Raw genomic sequence first — 24,809 nt, forward strand, 5'->3', positions numbered from 1 at the left:
TATTACAAATATTAATATACATGCGAAAGCTATCCAAATGCTCTTACACGCATGTGAAAGTGAACACACACAGATACAGATGATCACAGATATTCAACGCATGCACAGAGTTCATGCAAAAAAAAAAAAGTAAATAAAAAAATCCACTACATTTTTATACCAGCACTTATTTGTGAAAATTTAGTGAAACAAGTAGGGCTGTTTGGTGAAGGAATATCCCCCTGCAGTGATTTATGGTACATGTTATGCAGCATTGGAGACGGGTTCTTCTTTATGGGTTCTTCTTTTTTTTTTTTTTGTCTGTTTGTTTTGCAAAATACTTGGCTTGCATTCTCACCTCTTGCCTTCTGGGTCTGCTGGTGAGCTGTACTGTATATGTATATGTACATACACAATAGGGGGCAGAAAAGTACAAATGATGAAATGTTCATGTTGTAAGAGACATGAAAAGGAACACAATAAATGAAGCAGCTGGACCATAGAAGGGACTTAAAATTCTTCCTCCTTTTATCTGAGTCCACTTGGCCTACACAGCTTAGCCTTTCAGTCATTTATTTATCCCACATTTTTTTCTTCTTTGTCCTTCTGTCTGACTTGCTGCATCCTCCCTCTGCCATCCATCTCTCTCATTCTCACCCCACCCCACCGTCTTTGTCACTTTTTCTCCCTCTTATCAGTCTCTCCCGTTTGCATTCCCCCTTCGCTCCTCTCTCTTCTCATTTCTTCTTTTTTGTTGTCAATATTGCTTTACCTCCCTATCATTCTTCTTTTGTACCAGCAACACACTGTCTTTCTCTCTCAACCCCATGTCATAGTGATCTTTGTATGTTTGCCAAAAATCACTCTCATCCTGCGAGCACTCAGATGAATCAATAGAGAGCCAGAAGCTGTGTGTGTAATCGTAAGTAGATTTATCTAGATATACTGTATGCATGTGTTTGCGCATTTGTGTGTGTGTGTGATTTTCTGTGCATGCTCCTGTTTAGTTAGATTTTCTACACTTTTCATGCTTGTGTGTGTGTGTGTGTGTGTGTGTGTGTGTGTGGTGGATATCTGCATGTATAAGCCCTGTGTGTTTTTGTGAGTAACATTATTATAATGGCAAAGGAAAAGCAGAGATTGATGCTGAGCAAGAGGTTACTCAACTTGATCTGACACTGAACATCATGAAAACTAAGCAGTGCCTCTGATTCCCTCCTTTTCATCTTTCTCTCCTCCTCCTCGTCTGACTATCTCCCTGTTGCTCCTACCTCCTTGTTTCCTTTGCACCCTTCACGTCCTTTTCACCATCACCCACTCATTCATCCATTCACCCATCATTCCTTCCGTGCATTAAGCCAGCTATCTAACCATCCGTCCCTCAAGTCATCCATTTGTATCTATGGGTGCACATGATAAATGTTTAGACCTTGTTTGGGAAAAACATCCCATCTAAAGGACACTGCTAGAGACAGATCATTTATCAAATGCCTTTCTAACGCACACAAACACACACACACACAGATATATAGAGAGAGAGGACACATTCACTCCTGTCACGTATGAAAGTTGCCATCATTTAGCTCTTATGTCAAAATACATTAAAGTTGAACTATATGCTTTACATTTACATAAACACACACACATAGATGCATACTGTTATTTAGGCTTAGGCTGGCCTTTAGGTTGGGCTCTCAAAAACCGTGTCTGCTTTTAGTCCTAATGAGAATATAAACACTCAGTACATCCTCTTAATAAAATTGTGTTTTGTTCTAACTCTTAGAAATAGAAAATCAGATGAGTGATATGGGGGGTTGGCAGAAACAGAAAACAAGACTAATACAGAAGAGGTTGCTCTCTCTCCGTGAGACACGATGATAAAAGAAAGTTTTCATACTGTATATCAACCAGCCGAGATAGAGTTCTCCCATTTGTGTGTTTCCCAGTCGGGATATATATATTTTCTATCCGTGTTGTTTTGGACATCTTACTTTGTAGGGGTGAATGAAGATGAATGGGGGCACTGCCCTCTCCTCTGTCTCTATTGATTTCTATAACGCCATGTCAATCCTTGGGCTGGTATACACACACTAATATCTGCTCTGAGATGTCAGGACAAACACATACCCTGTCTAGACTTCATCTTGGGGTACTTTTTGTGTTTATATTGTGTTTCATGGTTAATAAAGTTCTGACCCAATGAACATTACAGTCACTAAATGAAATGTGCAAAATGTGCCAAAGCTTGTTAAGATTTGTCAAAAAAAGCTTTGTTTGCCCCCCAATAAAATGTGAACCCAGTACAGAAGAGATTTTAAAACAGTCAATACAAGCCTAACTATGGCATGTGTTCATTGTGTTGAATCAGTAACTTAAATTTTGATCCACATCATTAACTGTACTTAAACAAACAGAAACCATGGGAAAATATGTTGGTCTTTCTAAAAAATAGTGTTCCTAAGAAATATTGTCAGTACTGGTTGTCTTTAACTTTCCCAAAGTGCATGTTAAAGGGAGATCTTTTTTGAAAAACTTTTCAAAACTTTCTTTTCTTCTTTTTTTTTTTTTTTTTTTTTTTTTGACCCAAAGGCAACAACTTCTGATGAGCATTGCCAGCTGCCATTGGGCAGCACCACTCTCTTTGGAGACTTGTGGTTCAGCTGGCGTACAGCAGTTTCACCACTCATCATGTTCTGTCAGCTCCATCTTTATCATGCATCGTTCTGTGGGCAGCAGCACAAGGGGGACATTTTAAAAAATGTCCATCTGGTGATTTGAGTGAGAGACTGGTTATTCGATTTGAGGCTTCCTGACAAATGATTCAAATGAGGAGGCAGCCTCAAAGAGTGCTGAGTAGAAATAACCGCGGTGAGCTTGCTCAGCAGCGGTACTGATTATCCGACAAAACAGCAAATGATTTAGCAGCCACTTAGAAATCCCAGATGCCAGACTTTCTGTCCAGCACTTGAACACAACATAATATTCAAAGCTTTAAAAAGTAGCAGCAAAACTCACAGAATTGAATAACTTCCAGTCCAAGTCTAATTGAGTGATAAAAAGACAATTTATAAATCAAATTTCAGACAAATGTATTCTAATTTCGTCTGAGCAAAGTCAATTGTCAGAGCTAAATGGAGCACTGACTAAGTGAAAGTGTCTCAGGCAGTCTTGGGAGAGGGTAGAGGTCTGGTAGTTGCAAAGTTAAATGATCCTTGATGGCAGTGTACCTCAAGTCTTCTTTCTCGTTTGCAATTCAGTGGTGTATGAATGTGTGTGAGTGGGTTAATGTTAGAATTTGTATAGTGTTTGCAATGCTCTCAGGATAAAGAAACTATGTAAAGGCAGAACTCATTGACAAAAGTGAAGAAAACTCATTCATCCATAGACGCACTGTCTATACCCACTTGTCCTGTGCAGGGTCAGGAGAGATTTGAAAGCTACCCCAACTCACACTCAAGAAGCAGAGTACAGGCAGGGCAGGTCACCAAGAGTATTTGGACTTTTTTTTCTTTGGTCTTTTCTTATCTTTTCTGTGGAATGTAGTGGGCTTTAAATAATAAAAAAAGAAATAGTTTTACTAACCTTTCTATGATATTCACCCACCTATCCTTGTGCAGTTTTAAAGGTTAAAAGAGTCAAATTCAACTCCTTCATTTACTGAGTATGACAGCCCAGAACACAACACAAACTCACCTTCCCACCTCCAATGATTTGCCCAGCACGCACCCCCTCCACTCTCAATTCTCAGTGTTCGCAGGCTAATGACAGCAAAGTTTGCAATAGGCTACAAATAGTAAAATAGTAAAGTAAGTAAAGTAGTGGTTAAGACCAGGCACTGATCTGGGCTGCTTATCTGAATGCTAGTTAACTTTTTGGAACTCGTCATCATTGTCAGGTGGATATTGACTAGCCCAGTTTTCGCAATGAATGCCCTTTGTATACACAGAAGGTAATGATAAAGAAGGACATTGGCAGACAAGAGAGGCGTTGAAGGTGTGACAGCTTGAGCAAGGCTCGTGAAACTCACAGCACTTCCTAACTAGAGCTGTGCTGATTGCTGATTGTTATTTACTCATCCATGATGATTTGCATCTCACAACCTCGCACCAAATAAACACTACTACTACTACTACTATTGATTAGAGTAATTAATATATAATAATAATATATTTATGATGATACATGATTGTAGTGGTTCCGGTGTGGTATATCTAGTCTCATGTGGGACAAGTTTATTGTTTTAGCCATCTTTTTATTTATATATTTATTTATTTTAACCACAGCCCTTAATGCATGGGTAAAATAAGTCTCATTTGCTCATCTATCTATATAAGTTTTCACAGTTGTTACAGAAGAGGAAGAAGGAGGAAGAAAATTAATTTTGATTCGAATCTTATCTTTCACGACACGTTCACGTTTTGACATTTTTCATGGCGGCATAAACTGGAGTTAATGTCGAGACATCTCCACCGCTGCGTTGTTGAAACTTCCACATGCTTTCAAGGATGCAAGGTGAAGGTTGGGATTTTTTGACTGGCTTGGGGCTTTTCTTTTACAGTAATTGCCGCTATGGCGATTGGGGCTTTGCAGAGGGAAATTCTGTCTGAGAAATTACCCCTGTATTTGGTTTCTGTGTGTGCATGTGTGTGTGTGTTCTCAAATGGAAGGAGTGCACGCCGGAAAAATGGGAGCTGTCAGTCAGCCTAATGAGACCAACCTTCTCAGTGTGTGCGCGCACACACACACACACACGTGCGCACACAGAGCGCCATCGGGCCAGTGGAAGTGCCATATAATTGGGTTTCCTTTCCAGGACAACAGACATGCTCAGTGGATTAGATCTGACCACCGACGCCAATTCTCTCCATGTCTCCCTATCTCTGCTTTTCCTTCTCTCTTTTGCTTTCTCTGACTGTTTTTTGCATCTCTGTTTTTCTCTCTTTTCCAAGCCTCTCCATTTTTCCTTATTCTGTCTGTCTACTCTTCTTGCTCCCTCAGTATGTTTTCCCTCTTTTCTCCCAACAGCTTTGCTTATTTCAGCATATTTCCCTCTTCTAACCTGCATGCATGATGCTTTATCCCAAAACTTATGTGCACACAGACAAGTATTATCCCCCAATGCAAGCTATAATTAAAATATAGAATTTAATTTTATTGGAACCCCTATTTTGACCTGTCATAGGTGGTTATCCCAGGGATCAGCTCGAGTTTCTTCCTTTCTTTTAATTTCCAAAACATCACAGTCAATGTATATTTGATTAGAAAAGATGAAACTTTATTGATCCAAGAGGGAAAGTTATTTGAGGCAACAGTAAACACAAGAACAAGATAGAAAAATGATTAAAGAAGGCACAAGAAAGGCTGTTATAGGAGGTATGAGAGGATAAAAAAAGAGTGTGAGGAGAGAAGAGAAGAACAGAAAGGAAGAAAGGAAAGAAGTGAAAAAATCGGATGTGTGAAAATTAAAGGGTCACTTCTTTTTCTCTCAGTTCCTTATGCAATCCCTGAGGAATGTTCATGTCTCCTCTCTCTGCCCCTCGCATTGTCTGGATTTGTGGAGAGGCTCTTGGTGTGTGTGTGTGTGTGAGTGAGTGAATTCTCTTCACTCAAACTTCTTTTCCTCATTTTCCCCACTTTTTTGTCTTGGCACAAAAAACACAGCAATATTCTAAGATAATTAAAATATACTTTAATACATACAGTTATTACGTTGTACTTTTTAATGAGAGAGAGACAGAGAGAGAGAGAGAGAGAGAGAGAGACTTTCTGTATCTGTATCAGGTATAGAGATATACTCTACATTACAGTGACATATACTTTCCTTATGAAGTTCACTGACCAAGAGATTCTTGCTCTCCTGTCCTCACTGTCATGAGTGAGTCTCTGCACTGCATGTAGCCTGTACATGTCAAAAGGCGTCTTATAGAAATGATAAGCCAAAAATACTATTCTTGCATCATTTTTTTTTCCATACGAACAGAGTTTTATAGTTTGTTTTTATTTCATAAATAACACCTTTCAGTATGTTACTTTTAATTTCATGACACTTTTCGTGACAGTTTTATTTATTTAGCTGAACAAGGTTGCTAATGCCATCTACTTAGCTGATACAAAATAACTGGTTTTCTTGAAAAGAGCAGCCCTGCCCTGCCTCTGATTGGCTTACTCTATTTGAAAATATCCTTACTTTTCGTCATTGTTGTTCATTCTGAAGGACTGTGAGTTAACAGTTTGAATCAAGCATACAGTCAAGCTCTGTTTGTATTTGTGTTTTCTCGTGGTAAGTTTATAAAATGAACAGCCGGTGGTGGTGCTGACACAGCGAACTGTGAGCTATAGTTTCCCCGATAAATGTACTGACCTCTTTGACTGTCACAGCTGTGTCTCTAGGCTAGAGCCCACAGGCCAGGAGTCCACAGGACGGGCTGTCCCTCCCCGCACACCGAGCTTGAAAAAACAACAGACTTACATTTAATGTTACTTGGCTTTGGCAGCTTGCCCTGCAGTCACCTGGACTGGCCACTCTCCTGAGACACTTGGATTGCAAAGAGCGTTAAGAGAGTTAAGTCACCCCAAGAAGTGCAGAAGAAGGCAGGAGGGACTGCGATGGCTGAAGAGTTCTGCAACGTCACTGGCTGCTTGTTATACAGACCAACTCAGGAAAAACACATAAGACACATAAACTCATAGTCATGCCAGGGTGGAGTAGAATGGGTCTTTCAAGAAAAGCTCTGGGATCCATAATAATGTCCATCTGGCTAACTAGCCAGCAGAGCTGTGAGCCCCAGTTATTGGGAAACTCATCATCAAAGTGAAGAACTAGTGTTAAAAGTGTTGGCTATGAAGAGACCATTTGAACACTTCTTCAGTGTTAGAACTATAGCTTCTGTGGTTTGGGTTTTTTGCTGTGAAGATTTTGCACTTTTTACAACAATGAGTTTGCATTTTGATGCAAGTTCCAAGGGGTTAGAAAATCCAGGTGTGCTGCTTCTCATGTGAATCCTTGCAATAATAAAAGGCCAACATCTTTTGTTCTCTAGTTCATTGTCAAACATTCATGCTCACATATGCTGTTTACAAGGAGCAGACATATGGTGTTTATGCATGAAATGAGGACGTTTCTTCAGAGTGAGGGTTCTGAGTGATCATGTCTTTCAAAATGGACCATTCTGCGGTCAATCCATTTGTGTAGGACCTTTATTATTATCATTATTATATTATATATTTTGGTTTGGAGAGTACAGTATATTTACACTAAGTCATCGGGACTTGATTATGGTAAGGTAAATATTTGGGTGTTATGAGTGGCAATGTGTTTGTGTGTGTATATGCCTACTTTCCTTTGTGTGTGTCCATGAGTGCGTAAGTTTGTGTGGGTGAGTCACACACCTTGAAATGCATGTGTACCAGTGCACAAATCCATTGTTTTTTCTTTACAACTCTGAACAGCTTAGTATACAATACATCAGCCCAACAGACACATGTGAAACATAAATACACACACACACACAAAGTTTACATGTTTTCATGCCCTATAGGCACATGACAGACTTATATTTATTTCCTGGAGACTTACTTTAACCATAACTATAATTATTACTTGCCTAATCCCAACCTTTACCTTAATCGTTTAGCCATGGGGACTTGCATTTTTTTTCCCCATAAGGAAGGTGGGGCCCCATGTGTTACTGTGTAAACAGGTTTTTTGTCCCCACGAGGAAAGAAAAACAAGTACATATGCACACGCACACACACACACACACAGAGCAACAAGTAAATATATGCCACAACACACAGGCTTGGTCTTGCAGTGTGAATGATCTGATAGTGTTTTTTGGCAGCCTCTCCAAAATGCATCTCGTCATTCCATCTATCTATCTCTACTCTCCCTCCCCCCTCCCTCCAGTACGTGATATTAAGTGTTGCTCTCACTCCTCCCTGTTTAGCCACTTGGCAGCGCAGCAACATATCCATCTCTCTGGAAATGTTTATCTGCAAGCTGTTTACTCAATATACTGCTGCACATATATTCACATACATGTGCACAGGCAGACACACACACACAGGAACTCCAGCTCCACTTGAGCCTTGCAAACACAAACACCAGACGTGCACTAACATGAGGAAATGTACGGAAATGAAGGGAGGCGTATTTTCAGAAAGGTGTGTTTTCTTTTTTACAGTTGTGTTAAGCACACCCTCACACACATGCAAACATATAAAGGCGTATGCCAAGATTTACATGAACACATGGAATCAAACAGATGCATGTGTCTGGCCCAACTTTCCCAAGCCTTCACACCATATACATTAGTATACAAAGACACACACACACACACACACGAACATTAGTGTGAGGAAGGAATGCTGACAGAAGCTACAGCTGGACATGGTTGGCTCATTGGATTTCATATAAACAGTGGAAGATTTAGCTTCAAAGGCTGCACACACGTCTGTTAACACACATGGACACTCGCTATATTGCTATATATACTAAAATACATACACACAGCACTCAACAGGAACATGTAACACGCACACACGCTCGGATAACATTGTTATTGCATTCCACTAATGAAATTAAGCCTGTAAATGCAGCGCTTGGTTAGGCAGATAAAGCCTGAACTTCCTTCTAAACAGAGGGGTTAGAGACACAGAATTAGAGCAGACAGAGGGAGGCTGCGAAGATCAAGGCAAAGTTGAAAACAGAAGGGTCAACTTTACAGAGACGGATGAGTGATGAGAGAGCGATTACAGGAAGACAGGGGAGGCAGAGGCGCTGGGGATGAACAAGGGAAATATGTGTTAGATCAACTGCAGATTTTCACATTCTGAAGAACTAAAAGGGAAACTCCAATCGGAGGCTTGACTACAGCTGTTGGATGGCAAAAATCAGATAGTGGCGTGACGCGTTTTTGATCAAATCACAGACGATTCTGAGCACCTCTGGAGACATCAAGAATATTTGAAGAGGAATTCTTTTTTCATCGTATTTTGTATTTTTGGCCAATCATTTCCATCATTTGATGAATTATTATTATTATTATGTTTTGAAAGAAATCAAAAAGTGAAGACTGAAAGTATCACCCACTACTACTACCCACTCTACTTATAAATTAATATAATTTGACTAAATCTTGTGATCATTTAGTAGTGCTATCTCTGATATACTGATATTCAAAGTACAAAGTCAAAACACAGAGAGATATGAGTTTAGAGTGAAAGAAGGCTCAAGTATAAAATGTTGTAAAACTTGTTGTTGAAAATTTAATTTTGCCACTTTAAGTCCTGAACCTCTAGACACTTCAAGTAATGAATTCAAAGTTGTAAACTGAGCTATTTTCTAATAAATCTCCCGTGCCCACATCCTACAGCCCACATCCTTGTAGGTTTTTAACTACAATATATGCACAATGTTTAAGTTTGTGTGTCTACAGTATATATCAATACAGCTTACGCTTGTGTGTATAGGGATTTTTACAGACTTGCAATGAACTCAAGTGTGCCTGTGATTTAGTAAGAGTGATCAGGATAACTTCACAAGTTGATATTGAAACATAGTATGTCTATTGTCAGTTTATGTACTTATATTGTCTAGCCAGCACAATAAATAAACTACTTGTTAAAGTAGTACTGTATACAATACAAACAACTTGAATCAGCGAGGAATGAGAATGTGTGTGTGTGTGTGTGTGTGTGTGTGTCTTGTTGTAATGGTAGACTGCAGAAGGCAACAGGCATGTCACTGAATCATTTAATTCGACTTCAGGAGTAGAAAAGGCAGCACCCTCATTCTCCTTATTTTTCCCTCAATCTGTCAGACATAAGCTAAAGGCAAACAAACACACTCTCTCTCTCTCTCTCTCTCTCTCTCTCTTTCTCTATCTCACTCTCTCTCACACACACACACACACAGAACACTAACCGTAAATTACAGAGAGGCAGCAAATCATTCTCTCATGCACTCCCCCGTGACTCAAACATTTAGTTCATTCTCTGTTGCGCTCTGCAAATTAAAGTGTGCACAAAAGGCTTTCAATTGTTGGCATGCATTATATTGTGTTATGAAATTATGTGGCATTGATGCCAAAGCTTTCTGGTATAATCATCAATTATGTCTGCTATTTTGCATGTGTGGTGAGTGTTGGTATGTGTGGAGTTTAAAGGCTGCAGGGGCATCAAGGTTCAATCAATCCAACAGCAAAATGCAAAACATTTCGAGGATAAAGCAACAGACTTGACCAATGCACAGAATAATGATGAAAGGTGTGCTGTAAATAAATGAGCACTGAATAAAAATTGTATTCTGTATGGCACAGCTGAATCTACCCACCATAAAACATTAAAGACTCAGTCTAGGATTGCTATACTGAGCACATAATTTATGGGTAGAGCTATACGGGTAGAAGGGTTGAACTTTCAGACTGAAAGTTGACTTAGGACCTCATAACTGCCTTTTTTTTAGCTGAAAAATTTCATAATCTGTTATGTCGGAACATTTCATATCCCTGGAGCCACAGAACCCATTCACAATAGGCTCAGAAATACATCAGTTTCATTCCTAAATAATGTTCTTTTGTCAACTACCAAAATACATTTCGGTAATATAATAGACCTTAAATCATACTCTAACTCAGTGACCTTTTCACAAGTCTGCTGCTCCCTGATCCTGACTCTCTGCTCTCTTCTGTTTGCTGTTAAGGTTGAGCTATCTGACAGCACCTCTCACACCATCACTGATGCCTATGCTGGGAAGGAATACATCATCCAGGTAACATCTCCAGTCTTGTCACTTCTACCTGACATATCATTTAAGAAAAAAATCCAGTCCATAAATCCAATCTAAATTCTTTCCAAAATTGGAAAACAAGCAGGAAAATCAGCAGATCGTCAAAACTCAAATCAATAAAGTTTATGTTGTTTTCAACTATCAGTACCTTTCAATGCCACATCTTTAGGGAAATACAATATCTGCATTTGCAATCTGATTTTCAACATTATTACAAAAGTCTTTGCATGTGTTGAGTGTATGTTTTTTTTTGTTTGTTTTTTCCAGTAGTATTGTATCAAAGTTAAAAATTCTCGTATTGTGACAGACTACTGCAAACTCAACCATGAAACACGTAAATTGACTAATTTCTACTGTCCTTTTGTTCAACAGGTGGCTGCCAAGGACACGGAGATTGGAACATGGAGTGACTGGAGCGTTGCTGTCCATGCTACACCCTGGATTGAGGATCCTCTGCCGATCACTTCCACAACCGAAGTGGACTTTTCCACCGGTAGGTTACAGCATCAGTTAAAGCCTGTACCTCTTAGTCTTACCGAAGGGCCACTTTCAGAATTGGTGACTGAAGACAGCTAACCCTACATAAGTTCAAAATTTATCGCTGAAATACGTTGGATGTGTGTTGTTTGAGTTGAACATTCAAAGACTCCAAAGATTTTCCTGTGTTAAACAATGAAGTGACAATGGCAATATGCTGATTTTAAACAGATATAATGCTAACTGTTTTTACCATTTTAACATTTGCGAATCACTTAAGAGAAAGCGCAGCTGAGCCTGATAGGCTTGTCATTAGTATTTGTTGTCCGTTTGATTTCGATTGGTCGTAGTAGTCGATCAGCTGAAGAAATCATTGTGATCGTAATATAGTATTCCCACAGTGTTGTTAACATTGTTCTTTGTGCCCACAGCTGCGGCACACTAAATTTCCTGAACCAGTTAGGTATGAAATTAAGTCTGGTTAATAGCTTTCTTTATCATTAAATTGAGTATACTATAAGCGTTTGATAGCCTTGAACTTTTATCGCAGCTTAAGATATAAGATCCAGCAGCCTCCAGACAAATCAACACACATCAATGTGAGCGCTTGAATACTGCCTCAGGGAAAAACTGCGCCTTCTTTTTTAAAAATGCTCACGTCTCTCCTGCAAACTCAAATTATCTCACTTACAGTATAGCAACACTGCACTTTCTAGGTTTTGTTATGCTTGAGAAATGATAATTTAACATTATATTCCTTGTAGAGTTTTATACTTTGTGTGTCCCCTGACACACACGTGCAAATACTCGCGTGAACACGAGGACAAACACTATCTGTGGGAATTATCTAGTCGACAACCCTTCAGCACGTGGCAGAGATCAAGGATGGCTCACCTGTCAAATCGAAAGCTCTCAACGCTCTGATGATCCCTGAACAATAAGACATCCATTCCTGCTCTGAACCCTCTTCTGTGCACATCTCCCCAACTGGAATAACAAGGCACAAATGACAGTGCACATTTTGAATAAATAAATACTGAATATGACTGGACAGGTTATAATTGGGGCGATTTGCCAAATCCTAAAGTGTTCTTGCAAATGTAGGGAGTGTTTGTCTAGGCTGGTCAAAACTTCATTGTGATATTGAAATTGCAAGAAATACTTGACAGCTAAGTTCTGAATATAAAAGCTTTCTGTGTGTGCTTACAAGGTACAAGTCTTTGTCATCTCTTCTTGTGATATGAGGTGTGTATACATCCTATAATGATGTCACAGCGTACGGAGCGCGCCCAAAGCACACTTCTACATTATCATGACAACCACTGGAGTTTGGCAAAAATTAGACTTCTTTTTTAAAGATACAGTAACATTTCCACATTGAAATGTCTAAAAATGAACAGACCTTTGTTTTATATATTTTGCCAATGGAAGGAAGCTGGCAAACAAACATGAAGAAAAACGTTAAAACATAATTTCATCCATGAACATTTATGTCTGAGTGATGTCAGATGGACCATCAGCAGCTTGTTGTTTAACGATGAAGACAGCATCTCTCATGATCCCATGCCACCTATACATTTTGTTTGGCTTTTATTGAGAGGCCCCTAATGGAAAAAACAATATGCTGGGAGTTTAAATCTCATCTAGCGGTAGCATTTAGGAAAAAGAAGCTGTAAAAATAAGCAGGATTTTCCTAGGTTAAAGTAAAAAAATCCTTTTAATCATCACTTATGACCAACATGAAGTATGTGCTCTCTGCCTGTTTTCATTCCTGTATTTCTGCTGTGTTCAGGACGTTTCTGGGTAAACTCAGGTAAATTAACTATCAACTTTCTTTCTCACTTACTGCCCCTTTGAATGGGTTTACAATGTGTTTACAAACAGCAAGCCACAAATTCTGCCTGGTAAACCTGTAACACCGTAACATCAAGACAGAGACAGTCCACCATTATTTGCTTTTCATTCTCGCAGTGCACCACAGTCAGACGGTATGTGGACGTGGACAAAGTAACACTCTGGTGCACAGTCATCCAAAGAGGTCTGCTGTCCTGTTGCACAATGGATTGAAATGAAACGAAAAATGAAATAGCCTGAACAAAATATATAGAAAAAAGAAAATGAGACCACACAGCCAGTATGTCAGTAGGGATGTCATTTCCATTTAAATCCCCTTACTTATTATTAAAATCTGTCTTACCGTCTGTCCAGTTGGGAAATACACTTAGTCACTTTCTTGCCATATATTTAATCTGATTAATCTCATATTTCTTGGCTGAAAACAGGACCATACTGGAGGATTGTTCTCCCTTCAAATAGAACCAGGCTAGCTGTTTCCAGTCTTTATACTAAGCTAAGCCAAGAGGCTGCTGGTTTATTTTCTAAAATGTCTATTTATTGCATTAATATTCCAAATGAGCAGAATTTACAAACTGAAGACTTTTGGACTAGACAAATAAAGTGCCCTGAAGACAACATTTCAAGCTTGTCTGACCCTCTGGTCAGTGGAGAGTACTGTGCTGTACTCGCTCTGAAAGTGGTTTACACTGATCAGTGCTGGAAAACAAACTATTTCCACCTCCTTCGTATGTTTTTGTGAGAATGTGTATTTATCAGTATAAGGTCTCTATCAAAGTGTGAAATATGTTTTTAAATACGGTTAAAGCATTAATAAATATTGTACACTTGTATACCATTCCTTGGGAAAGCATTTTGGTCTTGGTCTTGAATATAAAGTCATTTCATTAAACTGATTATTTATCAACAGTGCAACATTAAGCATTAGGGTTTTGAGAATTATCTAGCAGGTTAAAGAAATGGACCACCCTAAAACTGACTTACTGACCACATGAGCCCAATTCGAAATCCAATTCTCTCTGCTTACCTGTCTTTCTCTCTGTCCACCCACTGACATTTGTCAACCATTTTACAGTCCAACAGTGACTCCTGTTGGTGACAAGCAGCACTGCACACAGATCATCACTGTGTACGTTGACTGAGCTCTCGCATGCCCAGAAACACACAGAAGACGCATCCTACTTTAACACTCCCTTACACACACATACAAACTGTGCCACACACTGTACCTCCCCTCTGATTGCAGCGCGCGCTTGCACAAACACACACACACACAAACAGTACACAGCTTATTATTCTTGTTCTCAAGGAAAGAACAGGAGGTTATTGGGATTCTCCTCATGTCTCTTTCAGATCCAGCTGCGGCTTCTCTGCTTCCCTTCATTCTCTCCCCGTCCGTTCTCTCCTTTGCTTCTATGTCTCTCTTTCTCCTTTTTAGTCTTTTCCTTTGCCATTTCCTCTCACTTCTCTCTCTATTGATCACTCTTTCTCTTGCCTTTTGTCACCTCACCCATTTGTACACATCTCTTTTTGGGCCTTCTGCCTCCTTCTTTACAGATGTTGCTCACTGGATGACTGACTGCATGTGTGGACTGTGCGTGCAGCTACAACCGCTTTGCTAGTATAATTAAAGTGACTTCATGTCATTTCAATTCATGGATACACTGTTTCTACATGTGTTTAATTTCTATGGTATTTCTATGTAAGGTTCTCACAGCAACAGTCACATGCTTCCACTTGGACGTCCAGGAGAAAACAGAGCAGTGGCGTCAAGGGTGTACTTAACCAGTTCATTCATGTCAGGGACCCTTGTTGTATGTCACATGCCTCTCTGTCATGACAACAGCTTATAAAAACACCACAGGGACAAATTCATTCAAACAGAAATTAATGAATTGCCAAGATATATCAGATTTATAATTAATCATATAATCATGTCATGTATTGAATATTTTCGCAGGTAAGGAATTTTCTGGAAACATACACTTATTTGCATTTACTTTGCAGAAAATTGAAAAAGAAAAAACCCCAACAACAATCAATTACTCAGTGAATTTGCACTTGTCAACGGCTGTATGTGAAGCAGAATCAGCTCAGTGGGGTAACAAGAAAAATATCTGATTTCCTGTCCTCAAAAAGACCAGCCAACTCTTTTTCAGCTGACCAGCTTGTTAACTTCTTCAGACTGACCAATATTTCCTGGTTGCTCAGCTGAATAGGAAATGAACAGACTTCCTGTGACTTATTGATCATGTAGCTCAGAGTCTAAACACACTTTCCCCGTTTCCTCTCTGTCTTTCTCCCGTCTTGTTTGTGCCACAGATCCTTGTCCTCTTTTTTTATTTTTTTATTTGTTTGTCTCATTTTCTCTGTTCATGTAGCAGTGATAGCAAATGAACTGAAAGAGTAGCTAGTTACAGTTAAGTGTCTGTTCTGTTTCCTGGCATCGACAGCCTTATTTCACTTTAAAAGGATATCACAGCGAGAGACAGATGACATTTAGAAATCCTATCTTCAGTGATTGGAACCATCGCTTAGCGACTACATTCCAGAAAGTAAATGCAGGTCAGTTGAGGCTTTAAAAAGTTGCAGCCATCTAAGATATAAGTTTCTGCCTCGCCCACTCTGTGAGACAGAAACTGGACACTGTCTAGCACCGAACAGGCAAAACTAGATATCACTCCTCATATCCTTCATGTCTACAACTATTTATAAAAGCTTAGTGTCTGTTTCAAGGCGTATCATAGAACAAGAGCATGTGTTTATCTGCATGCAGAGATCAGAAATCACCACAGCTACATGTTGAAGCAAAAGCTGCAGTGCCTTAAGGTTCTCTTTTGCTGCACGCTGCCTCCGATTCTAGGGAGACCACTATTCATTATGAGCATTAAAACGGGAGCTGTTACTGCAGGTGTCAGGGTTTTAGAAGAAAATGTCTTGTTCAGTGTCATTGTAGCATAATCCTAGATAAGGATGAGACACACACACACACACACCTCCACCCCCACTCCAACTCTGGTGTCCCCATGTTCTGTGAGTCAGCAATTTCACATGATGAAGTGCCCTTCTGAGGCAGGAGCCCCTTTAGTGGAGAAAATGTGATCAAGTGCTCTCATTGTTCACTAATTCACAATGAACCTGCAGTATGGATGATCACAGATGCTGCTTTCGTGATTTTCTCACTGCCATCTTTTACAGTGGAATATCCTCATGCCTCAGACAGCAGTATCAGCGCAAACAGGCAGCACCATCAGAGTTGAAGTCACTCAGCAGATTTGATCTTATTAACTTCCCTCCCTGGACTGCATTCTTTACCCCTCCATCTTTTTTTTTTCCTCTTTATTTTAGCCCCTCACTTCTCTGCCTGCCTGCTCTGTTCCTTCACTCCTCTGTCATCTGTTTTTTTTTCCTTCCCTGCTTGTGTTTATCAGTCCTCTCTCCTCCTCAAACCATTGTCTTGTCTCCCTCTCTTCAACTGTCCCCGACTAGCTTGTTACATCAATGTACACCCCATAACTGTCTCTCCTTGTCACCGTCACATTATTTCTGCATAATTTTTATTTTCTCCACCACTCCAAAGCAAAATGTTTTGCTGCAGGCAGGAAGTATTGCATGTTAAATGCGGCCTAGTTCTCTCATTGAGTTCTCTCTCTCTCTCTCTTTCTCTCTCTCTCTGGTTATTTCACACCTGGCTGCTTCCTTCTAATATCTCCCTACTCCCAACACAGCACTAGAGTACAGTCATTAATTGGAAGGAGAGGGAAATCATATTCTTTCTCCAGTTTAAAAGAAAAATGCTCTGGGTTCAAGCCTGAGCTGCAAACAGTGATGCAGGAGTTTAAATCTACAGTGCCGCCTGCAGCTGTAGCAAAAGACCCATTTTATAAAACATTAAACTGTAATATTTTTATTTGTCAAGCAATGTAAATCCAAACAGTGGTGCTTACAAGAACTTGGGCAAATAGTAATTTTCAACTTTAACTGTAGACCATGTACAAGCACTTTCTTCTTCTGTCTACCTGTAACACTCCATTGATATCCAGGAGCAGATTTTAGCACCACGCTTTAGGTCTTCTGTGGTTAATCCACGTCCGTGGCCTCAACCATTTTCTCCTTAACTCACTTTAAAAAAAAAAAAAATTAAATAAAAGTTTTAAATCCTCAATTTTCTGACTTGAATGGAACTCGATTTGGTCTTCAGCTCGGGCAATGTGCTGTAACATCAAAATATACAGCATATTATGCGTGTGTAAATTGGTAGATTTTCAAAGTGAGTATTGGACCGTCTTGTATCAGCAGTGTATTAACTGCCGCAATGCACATTCGCTTTTTCTTTTTTTCTTTTTTTTTTTTACTTTATATATCCAGCTACTGCTCCATTCACTGTCTCCTGTACCTCTGGGTTTTTTCCTCGTCCTCCCTTGCCCTTTCTCATATTTCCGTCTTCCTATTTTATCTGTCTTTTTTGCTGCGTCTCTGTCTTCCTCTCTCTCCGTTTTCCCCCGCGGCTTCAGCATGAATGAGATTTCTTTTGTCCGGTTCACTTCATAACTGCCTTGACAAGTTCCATATTGATTGTGCTTGCTGATTAGAATTGATTTCACTCTGCACTGTATTTTCCTTTCTGTCTGGTCCTTCCCAGTATTATGAGTACTTTTCAGTGTCCATTCATCAGAACAGTGTTTTGGATGTTTTTGCCCTTGGGAATAAAACAACAGTAGCACTGTATCTGTAAATTCTGAGTAATGGAGTAGTTGGAGCAAATTAGACATAAGCTCAGTAATGTTATTGTGTTTTCTGTTTGTTTTTCCAGAGACTAAGACCTCCCCCATACCGTCCTCCAATGCACCACAAAAGGCTGAACCTCCAGTGGGCAGAGCTGCCAGGCTTCTCACATTTTTCTCCCCTTTGCTGTTAGGAATGCTGCCGCTGTTCATGTGGTAAGCAAAACACACACTCACACACAGCTTCTCTAATAGGTCTACAACCCCTCATCTTTGAATTGATTACAAACTCAGTCATTCAGTCACATATTGACAATTCAATGCGTGTCTATTGATGTCAAGAGCATGTTTAATAGAACAAGAGTAACAACTATTGGGTGAGTTAGTTTTATGACCCAGCAGGGGGTTTTTCTTCATATTTTCTCTGTAGAACCCCTGAAGGGATTGAGATAAAAATTCAATCCAGAGCTGTCCCATTTCATTAATCTTACAGTTTTACACATAAATCATGTTGTAATGGTACGTGCCCTGTCGAAGATGTAGATGTTGAACAATGAGTGCTGAAATGCTAAATGTTACAGATCACTACAAAGTAGACTATAAAGGACTGCAAATAGGAAATAGTTTTAGCAGCCTGGTCCAGAAAACAATGAGAAACAGTGTCTCTATCAGAACACTTTAACCAAATGACATTAAGAATTTCTAACTGAACACCTGCTGCTTCATTTCAACACCTGGAGGATGAAATGATCCGAACACATTCAGGACAGTTTCCTTTCCATACACGTTACTACAGGAAGTCCAACTAGAAATCTGACATGTGCTCTTTACACACAGTATTATCTCAGCAGATTTGCATTTATCATACAGAGCATTTCAAATTCTAAGATGTAAATATTACACACTCACTCACATCAGAAGATAGATGTCAGAACAATATGATATGCTTAGAAAGTACAATGCATGCTACAAGGTTAAACCAGCGGTTCTAGCAAAGCAATATTTGCTTTGAATTGCTAAATGTCTCATGCAGTTAAATTTAATGATAAGATCAAGCCATCCAATATTCCTAAAAATTAATAAAAACTTATGCAGCTAAATGTTTCTTCTTTTTCTTCATGGCCCCCAGATTTATGTTGGGACTCTTTGAGAGGGCCTGATCCCATCCCTATGTAAAAACTACAGCTAACTGTGTATAAAGAAGTTAAAACTGGCTCCACCTTACAGTCTAATAACAGAACAGTACTTTTACTTCTGATATACTGAGAAAAAGCAGTTTGAGGTGCCTAATTTGTGCTTCTGTTTCCATCTCCAGATGTAAATGTCTTATTTCTGAAGGCATTTGAAGATGAAGAGGAGGGAGAGGCGGCTGTTCTTTTTTCTATTTTGCACATGTTTCAAGGATACAGTGCATTGATCATTTCTGTCCATCACACAGTTACTCACCAAGATTACCTAGACGTGAAATCAGACGATGATAATGCGATTCAGCATTTTTGATTAATGGTGACAAGGAAATTCTTCAGAGGAACTTTTGAAAGCAACATCCTCCTCATCATTGTCAACAACAACAACAACAGCGACGGGAGCAGCAACAACCACAACAGCAGCAGTGATATGAGCATAAACAGTCTTATGGTTCCCCCCGGTGGCTTCGAAAGGCCACAGCAGACTTTGTTTGGCAGACAACGTTTGGTTTGGGAATCTCCTCTTCACAGCAAGAAATCTCAACTCCTCAAATGACAAAATATTAGCCTCATCGCTTTTTTTTTTTATTGATCAGTTGATAGTTAATTTCCACTTTCTTCTGAAACCACAGTACTGAGCATACAAACACCCACACATCAAGAGCATTCCTGTGTGTGTTTGTGTGTGCCGTTACCGTGGCAGTCCCCATACAGCTAAATCATCATGCCAAAGACTCAACTCCAACCCCTGACAAATATGGCTCCCAAACAATTCACTGAGCTTCCTGAAGCCCGTTTCTGCCTTCGTCGTGGGTTTAAAACCCCAAAAAGATCTGTGTGTGTGTGTGCGTGTGTGTGTGTGTGTGTGTGTGTGTGTGTGTGTGTGCGTGCGCACGACATCCAACTGACTCAAACGAATGAAACTTGGGACAGACCTGAGAAACCCTGCAGCTCCTGTGCGTGTAAACCTACCATTTAACAAAGAATCCACAAAAATACCCAATCAGACTCTGAATCCGTCAGCTTTGAATCAAACAGACGAAGTGAGTTGTTTTTCGATATGAGGACTAACACTTTGAAGAATTCAGTAAAGATAGTCTGGCTTATTTAGACAATTAGCTTTACACTCTGCTTTCAGCAACTGGTAAAGAGGACTGGGATTGTAAAAAAATAACAATAACAATAATAATGATGATAATAATGATGATGATCATAATGAATAAATAAATAAAATTGGATCTGAGACTGAAGAATTCTTTTCCCACCTGTTTGTTTTGGTTCAGCTTTGTATTGACGACAACAAAGTTGGTCATTGAAACATTGACACAAACTATGTTGGTTCTCCATTCTGCTCTGTGCTGTAAAATACGATAACACAAGACAGTTTGCTTTCTGACGCCTTTAAAAACATTTTAAAAAGTGTCTTTTTGCAGTTTACATTTCAATAGCCAATATCACCAGTTAATATTATGTTACTCAAAGGAATATTGATGTGTTTTATTGTATTTTTTTTATGGACAAATAATAAAAACACACATATAGGATTTTAGTTTTTTTTTTTTCCAGACATTCATAATTGCTTAATTCTCCTTGATCCTATTTTGTAAACTATGATATGTAACTTTAACATTGAACAAAAAGTTTATTATTTAATAATAATAATAATGTATGTATTAGCAGTAGAATGTCGTAACCTGTACCTGGGGTCTTTTTTATAGATGTATATACAATGACAGGTTTCAACCATTAAATGTGACCATTTCACAATGAATGATGACACACTGGCCTCATACTCATTTTGCCTTTCGGTCTGAAATACTGAGAGCACTAAATCCGTGTCTCCTTCCTGCTCTGCGTAGGTGTCTGTGGAGGGGCAATAAGACACAGGTGCAGTAAGTATGCAGCGTAATAACAGTGATGACACATTCCTCACAATTCCTACCTTCTGTTATAAACAAACAGCGCTTCATTTCAAACACAATACCTGTGACCCTGCAGAGAATGTTTTTTTTTTCTGAATTTGGCATGAGTTATATTTACAATTCCTTTTTTATTTATTTATTTATTTATTTATTTTTTTAGCAGAATAGCTAAAAGTAGCTACACAATATGGACAAAAATACTGGGACATCTGACTGTTACACCAACAGAGACAATGAATGTCTGCACAAAATCCTTGGCATTCTAACCAGTTGTTGGTGAGTTATTTCAGCCCGGACCAAAGTGGTAGACAGGCTGACCAACCGTATGACCCTTAGAGTCATGGCACTAGCATGGCTAAAGATGACATGACTTGAAAAGTAGACAGCTGAATCATCCGACTGCTCATGTTTCCTGACTAGTCTGACTTACATGTTGTTTGCAAAGTGCATCATTAAAGAAAGACATAAAGTCAGGACTTAAATCATTCTCTCTAATGCCAAACCTCTTGGAAATATAATGATCTTTTTCTACTGTTTCTAGTGATAATTTTTGTCTCAACCAAACAAGTTTGGTCAAAGTGGGTTTTGTTTAACACCTGTATGACCATCTAACTGCTAATTGTTCTTGTTCAATGCCATTATGCCTGATGGAAATGACAGCCAGATCTCTGAAAATAAAATTCAAGTTGTTGCCAGGATGATCCTTTAACCACACACATACTTGAGGAACAACCAACAGGAAAGTGTTTCCTGTGAACACGTCTCAGACAACTTTCAGCCCCAGTCATTCAGTAAGGAACTATGAACAAAGGAGATATGGTTGGTCAGAATTCCCTCTTTGACCTTTAGCTTTCAGTCTCTTGCTTTCATTTGTCTCACTGCCTCTCTTCCCTCTCTCAAGCTCTCTTTCTTTCAATATTCTGACAAGTTCTGGCAGGCCGATCTGGAGAGCGAGGACAAATCAATACACCATCTAACAGCTGTCAGCTGGAGTCCTCTGTGCATGTGTGTGTGTTTCATTCATTATTCTTTCCTTCCACCCTTCTATCCTTGGTCATACTGATCTGTCCTTTCTTTTTAATGGAGATGTCGATAAGAGCCCAGTTAATATTTGCAATGACAGGGCAACTTGAGACTAGTGTGGACAAGTCTGGTTTTGTCCTAGTTGTTCTTTGTGTTGTTTTGGTCAGACTAAATCCTGTTTTCTTCTTCTTCTTAAAGTTAATAAATAGCTTTATCGAACCTTTCATCTCATTTCAATTCAGATTTAATTAAATGGCAATTGAAATGTTCACCCGTGCTCACTATGTCTGCAGCAGTGATGTGATCCACATTAACCTCAAGTACAGAGGAGAGTGTATGTGTGCGCAGATACTTCATCCAGCGCCTGTCAGTTCCAACAGCCTTGTTCTGCTCTAATGACTAGTTTGACCTTTCACTGATAACTGGATGAATGACACGATCTCTCCTTCCTCGTTACTTTTGCTCCAGCTTCTGGCTCTCACTTCTTTGAACACCCGACTTGCCGCCTCTCTGTCTTTGCTTCATGACTTCTGACTCTCTGTTGAACAACTGCTGTCTCTTTCTGTTTCTCACACATTATGTTAACTTTCACAAATTCATTTTTCCACACAGTTTGGATGTGGTTCATAAGGTACACTTTTTGATTTTTAAGCAGCAATGAGATGTTTGATTTTCACAGAATCTGTTCATACATAATTCTTTTTTTCCCCAATAATAAGTGTTCTGATTCCTGCAATATTCTCCGTTTGAATTTTTACATACACTTCGTGGCCACTTTAGTAGGTACACCTCTAAAATCTAATGCAGTCCAACACAATAAATAAGCTAAAACGTCTGCCTTTATAAAGACAGTAAGAATCTTACGATTAAATGACACTGTCAGAGTTATTAATTTGAGTATGTATTACTGAGGTTGTAGTTTGCAATGGTGTCGAATAGGACTGCATTATACTGAACAGGGTTTCTGCTTTTATACCTTTTTATAAACATAAAGAGGAAACAATGTTTGGAAAACACACTTAAATATAATGCAATCCAATACAACAAACAACTAAGTCAGACCTCAGCAATTTTATAAACATATCATGGAAAGTTTACCCAAAAACTAAATAGTGTAAGCAGCAAAGCATGTGGCCACACTGCTTTTCTTGGCTGTGTTAAATTGTAAAGGTGCAGGTGTATCAACATAATGAATGAAAGCTCAAACCAACTTGCAACACTGTTAGACTCCAAGGAGGCAGCTTCTTTCATGAAGTTAAATGGGCACATTTCAAAATATTCCTTTAAATGATCTGGTTTAATCGCTTTTGCACCAAAAATGAAACAAAAATCTCCCGAATTTGACCACCGGAGGGCAGCAAAGTCAATCTCCTTCAAGGTGCCTCTCTCCATGGTGCTGAATAATTCAACCACATATCCCACTCAGTCCACCACTGTGATGGACAGACTAATTATTCAGCCTTTTGCACAATGCATGAGTAACCATTTCTTACTCATCAGTTACGTGTTTAAGCATATGAGAGGCAAACTCAGAATGTGATTCTCGTCTTTTACTCCGACCTGATACATGTTGAATAGAAAGAAAGTGTCATATGTTTAAAAACTAGCACTTGTCTAGCAACACAAAATGTGACTTGAAAGAACAGACAAAAGAAAAAGAAAGATGTAGCGATTTTGTAGCTCTCAAATCAATCAGTCACAGGACTGTACCAACAATCATTTGTTGAGACTGACATCTGTAAAGTACTGGAATCATAAGTCAGTGCTGTAAAATAGGAGGTCATGCTGCCATTCACTCTTATTACTTTTAGAAAATTGCTTTCAAAGATTTTTGTCCAGTGCAATGTCTGCAGTGAGTAACAGTGAGTGACCTCACCTGTCTTGATTTTCATTTTGAAAATAAAATATATCTATTTGTTTAAATGGTCTTTCTCAAGCTTCTCCGGGTTCTCCATCTTCCTCCCACAACACCAAAAACATGCACATTAGGTTAATTGGCTACTCTAAATTGCCCCTAGGTGTGAGTGTGTGAGTGTGTGGTTGTTTGTCTTTGTGTGTTGGCCCTGCGATTGACTGGCGACCAGTCCAGGGTGTACCCTGCCTCTCGCCCGTAGTCAGCTGGGATAGGCTCCAGCTCCCCCGCGACCCTGACGGATAAGCGGTATAGAAAATGGATGGATGGATGGTCTTTCTCAAGCTTGCATGAGATCACAAAATATGAAGAAAAGCAAACCACAGATTGAATTTGAAATTCTGAATGATTCTCTGATGTAGAGAACCAGGATCATTAAAGACAATCCCATTACAACAATTAAGCTTGTCTTTATTGATATGATCTTGGATTTTTAATAGAGGCATTATTAATTGGATTTTGTATCAGTGGTGAAATTTGAATTTCTTGCACAGTGAGTTTCATCATTTGAACTGACACACCTATTTGAAAATCCTCCACTCAGCATGTTTGCTTAATATGAAATATGGGACACAAAATTATCTGCTAGTCAGGGTTCAATAGTAGGATTATTCTGCCTGTCATATCCTAAAATTGCAAATTTTAGACATCCTAAAAAAAATCGTTCAGACAGTGTTAGCAACTTCACAATATTCAGTGTGTTATTTGGTTACAGTATGTGCAGTGTTTAGTGCTAAATCAGTTGTTCTCATACTGTGGTTTCTTTTACCCTCTAGTGGTAATCGCAAAAACTGCAGCCTGTCCACGTTTTGCTTAAATGCGTGACTCTCTGCTGTTGCTAACACAAATATAAGTTCTCAAATACAAAAATACTGCACATCATACAGTTACTATGAGCTTTAAAGGTCTGTATTCACCGCATTTGTGTTTCTCTTTCAAAAT

The 24,809-nt window shown here is 39.1% G+C and overlaps 1 protein-coding gene across 2 annotated transcripts in view; it reads left to right on the top strand.

Moving 5' to 3' along the window:
• The window catches only part of cntfr (ciliary neurotrophic factor receptor), a 200,473-nt gene extending 179,692 nt beyond the window's left edge, over positions 1 to 20,781 (top strand). For both annotated transcript variants that reach the window (XM_046376133.1, XM_046376132.1), the window contains 4 exons: positions 10,682 to 10,750; positions 11,141 to 11,261; positions 17,913 to 18,039; positions 19,139 to 20,781. In XM_046376133.1, coding sequence (XP_046232089.1) covers positions 10,682 to 10,750; positions 11,141 to 11,261; positions 17,913 to 18,039; position 19,139 — 318 coding nt within the window. In that variant the 3' untranslated portion in view covers positions 19,140 to 20,781. The remainder of the gene's footprint in view (positions 1 to 10,681; positions 10,751 to 11,140; positions 11,262 to 17,912; positions 18,040 to 19,138) is intronic.
• Positions 20,782 to 24,809: the final 4,028 nt, after the last annotated feature.

The sequence above is a fragment of the Scatophagus argus genome, chromosome 20, assembly GCF_020382885.2.
Source record: "Scatophagus argus isolate fScaArg1 chromosome 20, fScaArg1.pri, whole genome shotgun sequence".
In the NCBI taxonomy this organism is placed as follows: Eukaryota; Metazoa; Chordata; class Actinopteri; family Scatophagidae; genus Scatophagus; species Scatophagus argus.